The sequence below is a fragment of the Euphorbia lathyris genome, chromosome 7 (genome assembly GCF_963576675.1).
Source record: "Euphorbia lathyris chromosome 7, ddEupLath1.1, whole genome shotgun sequence".
In the NCBI taxonomy this organism is placed as follows: Eukaryota; Viridiplantae; Streptophyta; class Magnoliopsida; order Malpighiales; family Euphorbiaceae; genus Euphorbia; species Euphorbia lathyris.
Genome location: NC_088916.1, coordinates 58,242,700 through 58,259,887, shown reverse-complemented (window position 1 = coordinate 58,259,887; position 17,188 = coordinate 58,242,700). Strand labels below are relative to the sequence as shown.

General features: G+C 34.9%; 2 protein-coding genes across 3 annotated transcripts; one reads left to right on the top strand and one right to left on the bottom strand.

The window, feature by feature from the left end:
* The first annotated feature begins 2,812 nt into the window (after positions 1–2,812).
* On the top strand, positions 2,813–4,363 carry LOC136200418 (vegetative cell wall protein gp1). Its single transcript, XM_065990801.1, has one exon. The coding sequence runs from the start codon at positions 2,846–2,848 to the stop codon at positions 4,283–4,285; it is 1,440 nt and encodes a 479-aa protein (XP_065846873.1). The 5' UTR covers positions 2,813–2,845; the 3' UTR covers positions 4,286–4,363.
* Positions 4,364–4,428: 65 nt separating this feature from the next.
* On the bottom strand, positions 4,429–7,930 carry LOC136235167 (tubby-like F-box protein 5). 2 transcript variants are annotated; one of them, XM_066024716.1, is made up of 5 exons: positions 7,714–7,930; positions 6,148–6,527; positions 5,954–6,041; positions 5,357–5,489; positions 4,429–5,275 (listed from the first exon to the last, which is right to left on the bottom strand). In XM_066024716.1, the coding sequence occupies exons 2-5, from the start codon at positions 6,502–6,504 to the stop codon at positions 4,606–4,608; spliced, it is 1,248 nt and encodes a 415-aa protein (XP_065880788.1). In that variant the 5' UTR covers positions 6,505–6,527; positions 7,714–7,930; the 3' UTR covers positions 4,429–4,605. The 2 variants fall into 2 exon arrangements, with proteins under 2 accessions (XP_065880788.1, XP_065880787.1); XM_066024715.1 differs by having other exon boundaries at positions 7,352–7,928.
* Between the last annotated feature and the right edge of the window lie 9,258 nt (positions 7,931–17,188).

The following is a 17,188-nucleotide window of genomic DNA, read 5'->3' as shown; positions in this document are numbered from 1 at the left end:
GCTGGACCGGTACAGCATGCTCGCGCCAACAGCGAATTTGTAAGTTTATTATTATTTAATATTATTATTTAGTATTAGTTTATATGTGTTTAATTTTTAATATTTATTTATTACTTTTTTTTTGCAGTGGGTTAGCTGGTTGTGGCGTGTCACCCAACTATCGGCTACCCACCGATCTGACGAGGATGTTCCACGCATTAAGAGGGAGATGGATGAGTTTATGGATGCGTGGCGTCGGGCGAGCTGATTTTTTGTTGTACACATTCATACATTTAAACACTTTTTGTTGTAGATATTAAATTTACTCTATTACGTTTATAAATGTTTATGTTTATTAATGTTTATTTTAATTTTTATGTTTTTAAATTTTTTTTGTTAAGTACATTTATGTAGTTACGGGCTTAACGGACTATTTACGGGTTTAACGGCCTATTTACGGGATACATAAGCTATTTTTTTTGCTCTCTCGATACACGGGCGTGTGAAGATCACGCCTTCCCGTGTGGTCGGGCGTGATAGCCCTACGCCTCACCGTGTGGTCGGACGTGATAGTTCCACGTCCGACCACACGGTGAGGTGTAGGCCTATCACGCCCGACCACACGTGAAGGTGTGATCTTCATACGCCCCACCATGAGGTGAGGCGTGATGTCCATACGCCCGTGCATCGAAAGAGAAAAAAAAATAGCTTTTTCCACCCCAAAACCTATGAAAGGGTAATTTCGTCCTTCCACGGGGCTAGGGGTGGGAAATTGGGGCTGGGTTTAACAACACCCAATGTTTATTGCCCTATTAACATAGTTGCAAACTTGTCGAAATACATAAATAACGAAACTGTTTCAGTTAACAAACTTATTTTAAAGATTTGGAGTGATCTAAATAGATTGAACATGTATTGAATAACTAGTAAAAAAAAACTAGGGATATGGTACCAAAAAGGTTTAAGGTTTTTAGGGAAGTACTAATTTAGGCTCAACGTTCAAAATAGCATCAATATAGACTTAACGTTTACAACATAATATCAATTTAGACTTAACGTTTACAATATAGCATCAATTTAGGCCTCACGTACAAAATAGCACGAATATAGGTTTAACGTTTACAAAATAATATGAATTTAAGCTTAACATTTACAAAATATATACAATTTAAGCTAAACGTCATCATTAAATTAATCATATTATATTCTTTCCCTATTAATTTTATATGTTATCTTTTTATTTAGTTGTATTTTCTTATTTATTATAATACAATTAATTACCAATTAAAACCTTATATTTATTTTTCATCAACCATTCCATGACTACTAAATTTCATTGCTCATGTAATATATGCAAACTAAAAGTAATTGAATATCCACAATATTTCGAAATATTGTGGATATTCAATTACTTTTAGTTTGCTAATATTACATGAGCCATGAAATTTAAGAGTCATGGAATGGTTGATGAAAAACAAATATAAGATTTTAATGGGCAAGAATACTAATTAATTGTATTATAATAAATAAGAAAATAGAACTAAATAAAAAAGATAACATATAAAGTTAATAGGAAAACAATATAATATGGTTAATTTAATTGTGACGTGTAGTTTAAATTAGATATATTTTGTAAACGTTAAGCTTAAATTCATATTATTTTGTAAACGTTAAGCCTATATTGGTGCTATTTTGTACGTGGGGCCTAAATTGATGCTATATTGTAAACGTTAAGCCTATATTAGTTCTATTTTGAACGTTGAGCCTAAATTGATACTTTCCCAAAAACCTTAGGCCTATTTTGGTACCTTATCAAAAAAAAAAAAACACTAATGAGTCTGTCAAAAACAAAAAGGGATAAAAATTAAGACATTTTCTTCTTAATATTTGTTTTTTTTGGATTGTTTAATGCCATCCAGTAATCCGGTATAGCTGACTACACAGTTAGGGATGGTAACGGGTAGTGTACCCGCGGGTACCTGGCACTACCCGACCCTAATGGGACTACCCGTACCCTGTATAAAAGGGTATGGGACGGGTATGGGATCAAAATCATTACCCGTTACGGTAATGAGACGGGTATGGGAATACCCCCTAGGGTACCCGGTACCCGTTACCCGTCATAAAAAAAATTTATATTAATAAATATCATTGTTTTTTAGATGTAAGACATGAAATTTAAACCCCAATCATTTATTTTTCAACAATTGAGTGATACCACTGAGCTACTTTATTCTTATTAATTAATGTTCAATTTATTCAATTTTTAGATTGATGATTTATTAAATTTATAGTTTGTTAAATTTGTAATATTTTTATTTATTTATTGATTCTTAATGGATAAAGGTACCCGCGGGTACCCGCGAATTAAATGGGAAGAGTATGGGATGCAAAAAGTATACCTAATGGGACGGGTACGGGTAATTAAAAAATAAAAGGGTAAGGGTTTGGGAATGACATTACCCGCGGTTACCCTACCCGTTGCCATCCCTATACACAGTCATGTCTGCAGAGGAAAGAGTTGTAAAAGTTACTTTTGAGCTAAAGATTCAGGCGAAGTGGAGATAAAATGGCTGAAGAGTAAAGACAATAAAAAGAAGTTAAGAAAATTCTATTCCTCATTAACAAGGAAAGTTATCTAAAGAATCCTTTTATGTTTTTACACCCAAGTAAAACCTTCTTTGCCTTTTAGAAGAGGCAAACAAATGAAAATGAGAACTGTGAGTTTCAAATTGACCTGTGCTTGAGTGCTTAAAGCTTTCCAAGGTATCAACTACATACTTATTAATACCATTTCTTCCAATAATAATTCAACATCATCTGTTCTCCTTTTTGTGCTTTTCAATTATCTTTTTTCTCATTATCAATGGCAGATCAGAGGCCATTTGGTCGATTCCGTCTACCTTGGCTATCGGCAGTAACTGCACCTCAACCTCAACCCCAGCCCCAAACTACTCGCCCTGTTGAAATTTTAGCCCCTGCCCAACCTCAGCGTCCTCCTCCGTTTCGACCTGCAGGTATAGCCCAGGTACAACCACCTGCTCCACCTCAGCCACCATCACCACCTCGTGCAGCTACTGAATCTCAGATCAATCCCCAGCCAGCTTCACCATCTCGAACAAGGGCTGCTTCCATGCCACCATCACCGTCTCGAGCAACAACTCAAGCAAAGGCTGCCTCATTGCCACCATCACCGTATCGTGGTATAAGTGAAGCCCCTGCGGTTTCTCAAGCCCGTTCACCCTCTCGTGCAGCTCCACAGCCCAGAGCTGCATCCGTGCCACCATTGCCAACTAGAACTACTACTCAACCTCAACCAAAACTGCAAACAATCGCCCAAACACAATCATCAGCCCGTTCGACCTCTCAACTTTCGAACCAAATTTCCTCACCCTCTTCTCCACCAAAGAGGGTTGCTCAATTGCCGCCAACAGTTAATTCTCAGCCCTCTCAGTTTCCACCACCACCTTCTCAACAAGGAGAACCAAAGCCTGCAGAAGAAAAGAAAAATGGCCCAGCAAAAGATTTGCCAGCGCAAACCAAAGCTGACAGGAAGAAGACAACCACTGCCAGTTCCAGTGGGGAACAAATAAAAACTGCAAGTTCAACTCACCCAAAGCTCAGGAACAAATCAACCGAATCTCATAAAAATCCAGGCATGTCGAATGGAGAACAAGTTCCATTGCAGAAAGAAATTAAGGATGATATCACCAAGTTCGTTCATAAGCTGGCCACAGGGCAACTAAAGTATCCGACGGATGATAAGCCGGTTAGCATTGTGACAATAACTGGTGAAAACAGAGGAGCATCTATGCATGTGAGCTCTGAACCAGTGAGAAAGGAGGGGTCTGTACACATTCACCGGGGTTATAAGCTCAACCCGGATGACAGTACCGGAACAACCACTGATGCAGAAGAAAACAGAAAAGGGAAACAACCAAAAGATCCAAAAAGAGAAGAAAAAAATGCATTTCTAAACAGCAATGCACAGAGCCTCAATAACTCAATGGTGCTTGAAAGTTCAGTAAATGAAGGAAGTCCTGGTATTCACCTGGTTCTGTATCAGAACATAGCAGAACCCATCAAGTCTGAGCCTCTAGAGACACACAAGGCTGAAGTTAGGGTCACCCCTGCTCAGAAGCTTACTTATGATCCCACAATAAGGAGGAGATGTCTTAGAGGGCTTTTCTTGGAATCAAGTGACTCGGACCCCGATAATCCTGAAAAGCCCCGAAGACATGGCTGTCGGTATAACTGTGGGATGATGAGCAAGGACAAAAATATGGCATTCTCTGAGCTAAGCTGAAGATGAGTTCACAGCATCTATCACCAATGAACACAGTATCTTATCCATGTACATGGTAATAACATGAATCAAAGAAAATAGATAATAAGGATGCATCAAGATTTTATGTACAATGCTTGAGCATATTATAATAATGAAGTATATAAGATGAAATGAATTTCTTCAAATAAATAAGTGCTGAACTTGCGAGGACAAGAATGTACTGGTCGATTTTATGACAAAGATAGGACTCCCAAGGTGCTTTTTCTTAAGAAAATATATACAACAAAATTTCCAGGAATACTGATGTGAATCTGGCCAAAGATGTTAAGATAGAATCATCATTCACAAGCTGGTTTAGTGTCAAAGCTACTCAAGCAGATTGCAAAGGCTTGAAAGGCAGACAATGGATACCGATAGTCCATGGTGAAGATGTCTTTCCCAATCTTTCCAAATTGTAGAATAACCTTTCCCTGTTCTTCTGCTGGCAAATTTTGGTTAGGCTCTGCAGCTGCTACCAGCTGAAAATTCTTCACAGAAGCAACTGTAACACGTCCTTTGAAATTTAGGCACCAGCATTGCAGCTGTTCATGCCATCTTGGTGCTTTATTTTTCAAAACCAAGGGATCTCTTTTATTCAAAGTTGGTTCAATTGATTCAGGAAGGCTTATTGAACTGAATTCGATGAGTGGCTCCTTAGTTTTTGAAATGGACAATGAAGGTCGTCCTTCATCGCTGCAACTTGCGAATTCCATTGGAGTAGGAGCCATTCCCCCTTCTCTAATTGCAGTGATAGGGATTGTGGGCATGGTGCACTGCATTCTTCTCGGGCCTCTTGTCCGGAGGACGTTTAGCTCATAAGAAACAGTGGAAACGTTGTATTTTCTAGCAGGTACCGATGCAGATACCTGAACTGCATGTATTTTTCTACGTGGCTTAGAACTGGATTCCATTGCTGGGTGTGGAGGCTGGCTGTCATAAATGGAGAATTTAGTCCCCAGGAAATTAGACCTGCAAAGAACTTGACTCTCAGCTGTATCCAAGAAGAATGCAACAATTCAATGGTCAGAAAAACAAAAAGTTCAAACCTACCTCAGTTTTCCAACAAAGGTATTGCTAGTTTGACAGAAATCACTTGCAACAAATGATATTCTAAATTCAGTACTTGTTGCCCGTCTGATCCTCTTTGCTGCTAACAGCAGCTTACTCATATCACCAGATAGAGCTGCAATATAATAAAATAACATCACATCACAGCCTGAAGCACAAAGTTTATTGCATCTAAGAATCTAATCATGGAAGAGATGAATATAAAGCGGTACTATGCAAATGGAATTCCAAAATCATGTTTATGAAGTTACAATCAGATTGTGAATCATCACTTAAAAAGATTGGCTTTTATTTGCAGAAAAACCCACCCATATAGAGAAATGTAAGGCTGTTCCAACTGAGCTTCACAGAAACCTTAGTCAATTAACAGAAAATAGAAATTTTAAAAAAATTCTTATTGATGAATACACACTAAATTGATCAGGTCAAGAATGGGTACAGCCCATCTTTTTGTTTCGAAATTTAAACCAAACCCACCCAACAATGGGAAAACCATTTTCTAAATTATATGCACTTCTTGATGATGACGATGATCATGCTAATAGCATCACAAAAAAATCCATGAGCCGAAATACGTACCCGGGCTTAAACCAAGATACAAAAGATATGTTGAAGTTACCCTTTCCCGTCTAATAAAGCATTGGATTGGAGCATCTCTTGGCCCAGGCTGAAAGTAGTCCCAGAGGAAAAGAAACTATACATTAGCAATCAGCAAGTTTATGGAACATGAAAAACTAAAAGAAGAAGAAGAAGAATAAGAAGAGAAAAGAAACCTGTTTTAGCGAAATAGGGAAAGTCAGCCAGCCACATTGCTCAGGGGTCTTAACGATTTGCTTCGTGATCTCCCTCCATGACTTGCAAACGGAAGCACAAGCAACAACAGCTCTACGGGCAGGCCATGAAGTCTGATTGGCCTCAACTCGCCGAATAATGTCATGGAGCAATTCCGGAGGCAAGTTTGCCCACACGCTCTGATTATTCACTTCACTTGGTAATTCAGATCCATCTTCAGGAGCTATGTGTGCTCGTCCACGCCGACCTATTCCCTTTCCATGTGATTTGCCAATGGATATGTTGCTAATGTCATCTCGTATCTCTCTAAGCTCCCGCACAAATCCCTTCAACGCCATTTCGATGTATCCAAATGATTTAACTGCTTAGAGAAGAGATGTTCACTAATTAGATAAAAAAATACGACGGAAATTCCAAGTGTTCAAACAGTTTGTCCGCAAGTTGCTTTTGTCGCAACTAAAAACTCCTTCATACATCGTACATATCAAAGGGGGGAAAATCTCTTCTTTTGTTCCTTATTCTGGAGATTCAGAACAGATCGGATTTATAAATTCGAGGGAAATGACTTGAAAGGAATTTCTAGAGCCGCAAATGGACCAATTTGAAAAATTGTTTCTGTGCAGTTTTTAAGCTCCTCAGCTGAGAGTAAAAAGCAATTCATGGCACAGAAAATGCCACCGAGTCTGAGCTCTTAAATAAACGACAAGTCGTTTGGCAGAAGTAACTATCCACGTTACAAATTATCTGCCTCAAAGAAGAATTAAATTCACACCGAGCAAACGACAGGTTATTCTCGTATTCTGTGAATATCGACGACTCAGTCCTAATAATAATGACTCACCTGGTTCGCATACTTTCAGGGCCCACGAAAACGATAGATTGAACTTTGAAGGTCGTACAGAGACCACAATCGTCTGCAGATACATGTGGCTTAACTATACACGAACATGCCTTTACTAAAAGTAGACGAAATGTTCATCTCAATTCAAAAATTAACTTATCATTGATCACGACGACAACAGTCCTCCAATAATTTAAGACTAACTGACAGAACAGAAGAAACAACAGGCCATCTAATTGTGCGCAGAATCTTAATCATACTAAGCTGACCTCAGATCCATAATGTAAAAATGGAAAATATAGAAAGATGCAAAGATGAGGAGAGAGCATAATTGCAAACAATACCTTCAAAAGTAACCGTCAGGTTTCAAAACCATCCAGATCCAGAAGACGAGGAGAGAGCACGGTGATAAGTGAGATCAGATTAAAAAGAGGGGCAATAAACTAAGCAGCGCGCGGCAGATTCATGCATGCACGCATCAAGTAGGAGACAAAGTCATTGAAGAAGACGAAATTCTGAAAATCGAAATTGGCGATCGAGAAGAGGAATTTCCGAATTTCGGTGGCACCACACCACCAACACAGTCTCGGTCAAAACAAAAGCTCTCTCCTCCGCACGAGAAAGGAAGAGAGAGGCGAAGTTGGATAATATAATAAAAGATAAAAAGAAAAAAGAATGGCGATATTGTGATTTTCTTTTATCGTACCGAGACAGTGGAGGAAGATGAGAGGAAGTTAATTGGCATTTTCTTCTTGTCGAAGCAGGAACAGCACCACCACCAGCCTGAGCCGGAGCCGGAGGGCTGAGCTAGAGGTTTTCGCCATCCAGCCACAGCCACACAATGATGCTGTGTTGCTCCGTCGATTCCCAAATTCTCATCTTTCCCTCTTATTGAAAATGCATGTTTTCCTTTTAACTGCCTTTTGCTTTTTCCCGTTAATTTTTTGGGTTGTCCTTGTGTGTATTTCGCTTGGATGGAGATTTTTCACATCTTCTAACACGTGTTGGTTTCACAACCCTTGACTTTCATTTCTGATTTCTACTTATCACGTGAGATGCACGCAAATCCAATACAAGCTTAATGAAATACTAAAGTATTCTAAATATATAAAAGGCGAATAAATAAATAATTTAACAGTTTGCATATTTTTATATATTAAATTAGTTAATCTCTTTATTTTTAAAAATACATTTTAAATTCTACCAAAAAAAAAAAAATACATTTTAAAAGTTTTTGAATTTTATCAAAACTAACTGCTCATCTTCATCTTAGTACATAAATTTTATATAAAGGCTTAATACATCATTTGCCGCCTCAACTTGTCCAAAAAGTTTGATTGATCCCTGAATTTTCAAAGTATCTCGATAGTTCCCTGAACTTATATAAAATATTCAGTCAGCCCTCTATCAATTGATCACTCGTTTGTAAAAAAAAGTAAATTAAATGCGGAATATGTATTCTACTCAATGACCTTGGCTACCCTATTCCTACTTTAGTACAATTGTGGCATGATAACGTTGGGGCTATTTATCTCACTAGCAATCATGTTTTTCATACTCAGACGAAACACACTGAACTTGATTATCATTTTGTTCGGGAACAAACCACCTCTAGTTTTTTTTTTTTGTTCACTTTATCCCAACTGATGATTAAATTTCTAATGCACTTACCAAACCTCTGACGAGTACTCAATTCCACCTTATTTGTTCTCGTCTCACAGTTTACTCACGTCATCAGGTTGAGGGTGTGTGTGTTAGAGATAAGCTAGATAATCACAATATTATCTAGATTATCTCTGAATATCTTTTCGTATATATTTTTGTTAATATCCTTAAGTATCACAGAACATATTAACTTGGTTACTGTTTGTATCTATCTCTTACGGGGTGTTTGTTGGAAGGGATATAGGAGGTGGGATATGGATAAAAAACACGAGATAAGTTATCCCGTGTTTGTTTGTGAGATAGAAGTGTGAGACGGATGAGGGATAAACTTCTTATCCCTTAAATCCTATACCCAGAGGAGGGTGGTATAAGGAGGTGGGATAAGCTCCAACGATTTTAATAGGATGGAAAAGTCCATCTTATCCTTCAAATTATTGTTATGTAGTTTAAATAGGGTTAAAATAGTAAAATGTATCATTTTATCTTTATCTCTATCCCACGTACCAAACATTGAATAATAATTCTCGACTATCATATTTTTATCCTTATCTCAACCATTTATCTTTATCCCTATCCCAACCTTTATCCCTATCCCTATCCCAATAGAATACCAAACCTCCCGTTAGAGTTTTATTCTTTACTGTAACTAGTTTATATCTGTATTTATATCACAAATCAATATACTTTCTTAATTAAGGAAAATTAAATACAATTAATACTCTTTAATCTCATATCTCTACACGTGTTATTGATTGAGATTTAATATATATTCCTTTGTCAAAAAAAATATGTGAATATTAATAACATTCCAATGCAATGAGAATGTATAATATAAAAATAATATTCAAATATTTTGGCACAAAAGTATAGTTGATTTATGAATTAATTAAGGAACAAAACAGAGCAGTTCCCTCACTACTTAGAGATAAAGTAGAACTGTGAATCCTTAAAATTGATAATTGTTATATAGTAATTGATATTGTTGCTTAAATAAGAATATTACAGTCTTCTTCAACAATCTTAACTAGAAAGTGTGATCTTCATTTGTAACGTGATGCTCAATACTATATAGATATGGTTTATTTTGGTCCAAATCCAACACCTTAAACTTCACGTTTTGATATTATTACTTAAATAAGAATATTACAGTCTCCTTCAATAATCTTAACTAAAAATCGTTATCTTCATTTGTAACGTCATGTCCAATACTATGTAGATATTGTTCATTTTGGTCCAAATCCAACTCTCTCTTCATTTTCCGATATGAGATTCAGTTTATTCATATCCTCATCGCCATCTCTTAGACTGCTTATTGCTCAGGCCTTCTACCCCGGCGACACCCACTTCGGACCGGCCGTTACAGGCTCACCAGCTTCCGCCTGGTTCGTCCCTGAACCACACATCGTATGTGGAGAGTCGTCTCTGATACTAATTGTAACATCCTACCTAATACCATGTAGATATTGTACGTTTTGACCCAAATCCAATACCTTAGGCCCTTAAGGCTTTAAAACACGTCAGTATGTATTAGATTTTCATCTTGCCAATAAACCTCAGTCACACTCTCTCTCTCCATTCCTGATATGGGATTCAATTCATTCATATTCTCATCGTTATCTCTTAGAGCCACTCATTGCTCAGACCTTCTACTCCGACGACACTCACTCCGAACCGATCGTTACATCAATTTTGATATCTCAATTATATTCTCAACAATGTAACTTTTTTTTATTACCACTAATCAGCGTGCATTTCCTAAACCATTGTGTCATACTTTCATAGTTATATATCTTTGAAACTTTATTATAAAATCAATTCAATTACTTTAATATTTGCTTTTTCTTAAGCACACTACTCAATGATATGTATAATTAAATATGTAACGTAAGTAAAGGTGCTTTCATCAAATATAAACGACATTATCATTTTAATCGGTCGTTGGATTTGCATTTCATGAATCATGATCTGTATCTAATTATATTGCGTGAATACAAAGATATGCATAAAAGGGGCTTGGCTGTCATTGCAATTCCTTTTCCGCCGCTCTTTAAGACCTGCAATCATACATGTTTATGGGCAAGATCGGTTCAGGCCCAGCTGGTCCTGCCTAACCGAATTTTACTAAAAGGATCTGCGTTTCAATTTTCTGAAGAGTGTTTAGCGTTCCATTTCAAACCGCAAGAAATATAGCGTTTAGTTAGGTTTATACAACCGTATCGGTTAGTATTTTCTTTAGAAACTACATCATTTCTGAGCTTTTCATGAACAGTTGTTTGTTATTGATAAAATTATCCTTCTTATTTCCACAAAATATGTTTTTTCTTTAACATTATTTCTAGAATATAATTATCGAAAGGACAAGGTTTTGTTGTGTTATAAATATTTTATTTTTATTTAAATTATTTTTATTAATTTGTATACTACATTTTTTATTTTATAATTTATTTATCGATTAATTTAAAACATGTCCATATTAGACATTTTAAATACTAACATCAACAGTTTAATATAATGTTACCAAACATTAATAATTAAACAACCAATAACAAACAGCTAACAACAACCGCAAACAGCATACTGCAGCAGTATACAACAACAACTATTAGCTAAAAGCATCTCCAACAATCTCTTAAGTTGGCTCTTAAGTTAAAATTTGAGGAAGGAGAATGAAAAATCAGCTCCAACAGCCTCTTAGTGGCTCCTCAAATCACTAAAAGCATCTTCATCCTCTCTATTAATATAGAGCATCTTTCCACCTCTTAATGCCTCTTAATTCATTTTTTTATTAATAATTTATTATTGAGGGGTCTCTCTCCTCACACTATTGGTAAATATAACAACAATTATAATTTTAATGATAAAATAATACATAAAGAGTGAATACAAGGAGTATTGGTGGAGATGATATGTCTTAGTCACTCTTAAATCACTAAGAGTCAATTATTTATATTATTTTTAGAGAGTGCACTAAGAGTCTTTTGGAGATGCTTTAAGAACATCTCCAAGTACCTCTTAGTTTGGCTTTTAAGTTAAAATTTGAGGAGAGGGAATTAAAAATCAACTCCAACAACCTTTTAGTGGCTCCTCAAATCACTAAGAGTCACTTCATCCTCTCTATTAATAGAGAGCCTCTCCCCATCTCTTAATGTCTCCTAACTTTATTTTTTATTAATAATTTATTATTAAAGAATCTCTCTCTTTTCACTATTGGTAAATATAACAATCATTAATAATTTTAATTATGAAATAATAAATAAATAGTGAATATAATGAGTATTGTTGGAGATGATATATCTTAGTCACTCTTATATATTAGTATAAGTGTCTTAGAGACAATCTATTTTAGGATACTTTGATTAACGAAATGTTGATTTATGTTTGTTTGATTTAAATAGTTATAATTTACTACTAAAGACAATTACCTTTTATCGCACAAATGATGCGAGGTCCATAAATTATAATCAGTATATATAAAGTGTTAATACAAGTGAAAAAGATCGTTATACAAATTTGACACAAAAGGTAGTATGGCTGCACAGATTCATGAGCCACCTAAACCTAGCCGACTCTAATACACTCGTAGTAATAAACAATGGTAGTCAATATGCTATAAAATTTTCCAAAGATCAAAGGTTCCATAACAAGACCAAGCAAACAGAGATTAAGTATAATTTTGTTAGAGAGTTAATTACACATAAAGGAGTTAGTATGAAGTATATCTCTACTCATGACATGGTGGCTGGTCCCCTTACCAATCCTGTTAAGAGAGATGTTTATGTGAAACATATTGGATCCCAAGGTTCACGTAGAAACTAAATGTACTTCTATTTTTCATGTATTTATGAGAACATGTTTATTCAATAAAAGTCTTCAAAACCTTTACTGTGAATGTTATTTAATGATGTTTGATGTTAAAATTTTATTATGCATATTGGACAGTGAAGTAGTTCACTCAAATGAGTGTTAACCCTTATCTTGTCATTTGGTGATAAGAGGAGTAAGGATGAGGATATGAGCTAGAGTCGCCCTGTATAAAGGATGAAATGAGCATCATTTAAAACGTAGAATGATTATGTACGTACTTTAAGTTGTACTAACATATATGAGGCTGATATAGTAACAAGTTAGAAGTAACTTGAAATATTTTGTCCTTACAGCCATAAGTAGTCTCTATGCGGTGTAGAGTGAGATTAGATGTTTAGACACATGTAAATTGAAACTTTTGTATGGTGTTTTTTTAGAAAGACATGCTCTTCTTTTGCAACAAAAGGATTGAACACCATGACACATGAATTTCATACCATGCATGCTTAGTAACCACGAGATGAAAAAGTATTATACATAATGGATCTTAACTTTTCCTAGTCCGAGACTCACGGTGTGAGACCATGGTTTCTTGCCCTTTATTTATCCTTAGGACTAGAACTCGTTTTGAAAATATGATCTAATTTTGCTTATCTTAGAAAGAAACATTTGAAGTCCATGAGATAATTCGAATTGTAAATGGACATGTCCATTTAAATAAATTAGATCATGATGAAAGGAACTAAGTATGAGGGAAATAACTCCATTTGATCACATCTAAGAGTTTCTATTTGTCACTATCAGGACACTTATGCATGTGTGCATATTTGTGATAATAGAAAGTTGTAAATGAGATTATTAGAAATACATGTGGATGTGATATGGATTATAGAATAAGGCATCACATCCAAAGCTGCACATATTCAAACATGAAGGCTATATATGTTTATCAAGTCGTTATATGTCTCCAACGAGTATATAACACCAGACCTTTTGAGTGCATGTTGGTCGTACAAACTATTTGCGAGTGTGAAAAGGATCGAGAAAGGGATTGGGAATGAGAGCCAAAAGGAGATACCATTGAGCTCCATTAGCATACGGAATGAGTTCCATTACGTGGGAGTGAGATTTTTATTAGAATTTTATTCGATAATAGGCCAAATATTAGGGTCTGTCCATTAATGGACTCATGGCCGATCCTGAGATTTTAGGGGCCTAAGGGCGAATAACCAAATGAGGACCCTAATAAATAAAGTACAAGTAAAAAATAAATTATGAAAGTTAATTGTCCAAAGAAAAATTTCTTCAGAATGATATTTTTTCTATTACACTTAACAAACGATCTTGAATAAAAAAAAATATTTTATATGGAAAAAACATTTTATATCACTTTAATTACTCCGTTTCTCATACAAAACAATATCTACGAGCATTTTTAGATGCAAAATCACTAATAATATTGTCTATATCAATATGTCCTAACATACTTCTCTCAGTACATAAAAAGGCTAGACTATTAAATTTTTTTTTTTTTTTGACATTAATGATCTCAAGTAACTTTTCAATAATTTTAACTTCAAAAAACTTCTTTTCAGCAAATGCAACGATCACTAACATATTTAAGAGGATTCAAAAAACAATTGAAATATTTGGATAACAATATATAGTTTTGACAAACTCAAGAAATTCAAATGCTGACATTGCTAAAACCAAATTTAGTTTTTATGTACTTGACATTTTAAGATTTTTTTTTAGAATATCATATAGTTGTAAATAGTTAGTCTAATCATGACTAATATGTAACTTATCCATAATTATGTATTTTTTTTATTCTGAGTAAAATTAAAAACCTACTATTATATTTGGACCCTCCCTCATCATTGGGCCCTGGGCAGGCGCCCCTCCTGCCCATGCTTAGAGACGTGCCTGAATGGACTACACTATATCCTTATAAGGAATGCTTTGATTTTGATCTTAATTACCATCTCTATATATAAGGATAAGTTTAGAACCTTATTATCATAAAAGCATAAGAGAATATAATGAATTAACCTAGTCTTGCTCTCCCTCTGAGTGAGCTGCCACCCCTCTATCTTTCTCTCTATTCTACGCATCGTGGATCAATCGTTTTCTCTCTCGTTTATCGGTGTAGTTGAACGCCACTGGTAATATAAGATCGTGGTGATCCTATCTTCTGATGCTCAATCATATTTACGGATATTTGTGCAATAAGAAGTAACACTATCTTTCTATTCGAATCAATTATATTTATAAATTAATCATTTTAATATAAATCTTTCAGAAAAAAAAACACTATCTTAACTTTTTGTTTTAAAATATAATTTAATCTCATGTATGTTGTTTGAAAAGTTAAGGGAAAGTATGATGGCCAACCTATAGCTAATACATCAAAATTATAAATAGAGCATGAGTATAGCCATGGACTTAAATAATTAAATAATGTGTTATTGGCAAAATTATTCTATTCTATTGGGTTTTCATGTTCCCAAAAATAAAAAAATAAAATAAGCATAATCTAATTGGAAATGAGGATAATGTAGAGCTTTTCATTATTAATAATAATAATATTAATTGGGTGTGGTAAACATTACATTTAATTTATTTATTGGGTAATTAATTTATTAGTCCTTATATTTTGATAAAACATACTGTTTAGTCCCTGTATTTTCAAAAACACATGGTAAGGTCCCTAACCTTTTTCTCAACGGACTATTTAGTCCTTCCGTCTGTTTGTTAGATTTTTTACCTTTTATGACTTCGAAAATGACTAAATTACCTTTTACTATTTACCTTCAAACTTCAGAAGAGAAAGTCCAATTTAGAAGAAGAAGCTATTTGTATGGAGAACAAGAAAAAGAACATATCCAATGCTTACGAATTTGAACGATTAAGAAGAAAATCAAGAAGAAGAATACTTAAAGTTGATTTCAGATGCATTAGAGTTTAAAGGAAAGGAAAATAAAGGAAAAAAAGAACGCAAGTCAAACAGAATCTTTATGAGAGTCTAACGACAGGGACTAAAGAGTTCATCGAAAAAAATGTTAGGGAATAAACAGTTCACCGAGAAAAATGTTAGGGACTTTACCGTGTGTTTTTGAAAATACAGGGACTAAATAGTGTGTTTTGTTAAAATATAGGGACTAATAAATTAAGGGTAAATTCCAAAAAAAAACCCTGTGGTTTCACCGATTTCCAAATAAACCCCTGTGGTTTGTTTTTACCAAAACAAAGGAGCGTGTTTACGCCGTTACTCGAAAAACGGAAAATCGGTTAACGGCGTTAAAAATGCTGACGTGGCGAAGGGTAAATTTGGAAAATTCAAATTTTTTTTATTTTTTTTTATTTTCCTTTCTTCTTCTTCTTCCCGATTTCTGGAATTTCCACTCTTCTTCTTCTTCCTGATTTCACTCTTCTTCTTCTTCCCGATTTCTGGAATTTCCACTCTTCTTCTTCTTCCTGATTTCACTCTTCTTCTTCTTCCTGATTTCTGGAATTTCCACGACAAATTAGTTAATAATTTCAATTTATTTTGTTTTCTAGAATTTCCATGGATTTCCAGATTCCTGGAATTTCGATTTCTAGAATTTCCATGGATTCCGTTTAACTCCACCGCTGATTCTGTTTAACTCCACCGTCGATTTCTGGAATTTTCATTTCTGAAATTTCCATGGATTTCCAGATTTTTGGAATCGCCGATTCCGTTTAACTCCACCATCGATTCCGTTTTTAACTTTCCTCCTCTTCTTCTTCTTCTTCTTCTTCTTCTTCTTCTTCCAGATTTCTGAAATTTCCATGGATTTCCAGATTTTTGGAATCGCCGATTCCGTTTAACTCTACCATCGATTCCGTTTTTAACTTTCTTCTTCTTCCAGATTTCTGGAATTTTCATTTCTGTCATCGCGGTTTCATGAAGAGAGGAGTAATGTTATAAGGAATCTGGAAATTCCCAGATTTCCAATTTTGGAAATCTAGAATTTCCAGATTTCTGGAATTCCAGAAATCTGGAGATTCCAGATTTCCGAAATCGGAAATCTGAGATTTTCGATTAAAAAAACGAAGAAAAAGAGGAAGGAGAAGAGAGAGAGGAAGAAGAAGGAGAAAAGAAGAAGAAGAAGAAGAAGAAGAAGAAGAAGAAGAAGGAGGAAGGAAGGAAGAAGAAGAAGAAGAAGGAAAGAAAAAAAGAAAAAAGAGAAAATTAAAAAAATTCGGAATTTCCAATTTTACCCCTCATTTTTAACACTGTTAACTGATTTTCCGTTTTTCGGGTAACGGCGTAAACACGCTCCTTTTTTTTGGTAAAAACAAACAACAGGTGTTTATTTGGAAATCGGTGAAACCACAGGGTTTTTTTTTGGAATTTACCCATAAATTAATTACCTTTATTTATTGATTGATATTGTTGACATGTGATGTGAGGTGGGGTTTCTCTATGAGTCAGTCATTGTCAGACAAAGTTACCAACACCTCTCACACCCACACGTGCAACCCACTCCACTCTAGTAATTTTTGTTTATCAATTATTTAATGTGTTAATTCCAATTTCCAAATCGAGGACTGCGGCTTGTCTGTAAATTGATGAAATTTACGTTGATTTCAAAATAAAAAAATTTAAAAATTTAATAAAAATTTAAATAATTTAATTTTTTTAACGTTTTAGTTTTGAAATCTTTTTTTAGGATCAGGAAAGAAAA

Bases quoted from the DNA above. Each gene is read 5' to 3' on its own strand.
- LOC136200418 (XM_065990801.1), top strand. From the start codon at position 2,846: ATGGCAGATCAGAGGCCATTTGGTCGATTCCGTCTACCTTGGCTATCG.
- LOC136235167 (XM_066024716.1), bottom strand. From the start codon at position 6,504: ATGGCGTTGAAGGGATTTGTGCGGGAGCTTAGAGAGATACGAGATGAC. The intron at 6,042-6,147 runs GTTTCTTTTCTC...GACTACTTTCAG, and splicing joins TCCCTATTTCGCTAAAACAG to CCTGGGCCAAGAGATGCTCC. The intron at 5,276-5,356 runs GTAGGTTTGAAC...AGTTCTTTGCAG, and splicing joins ACCTTTGTTGGAAAACTGAG to GTCTAATTTCCTGGGGACTA.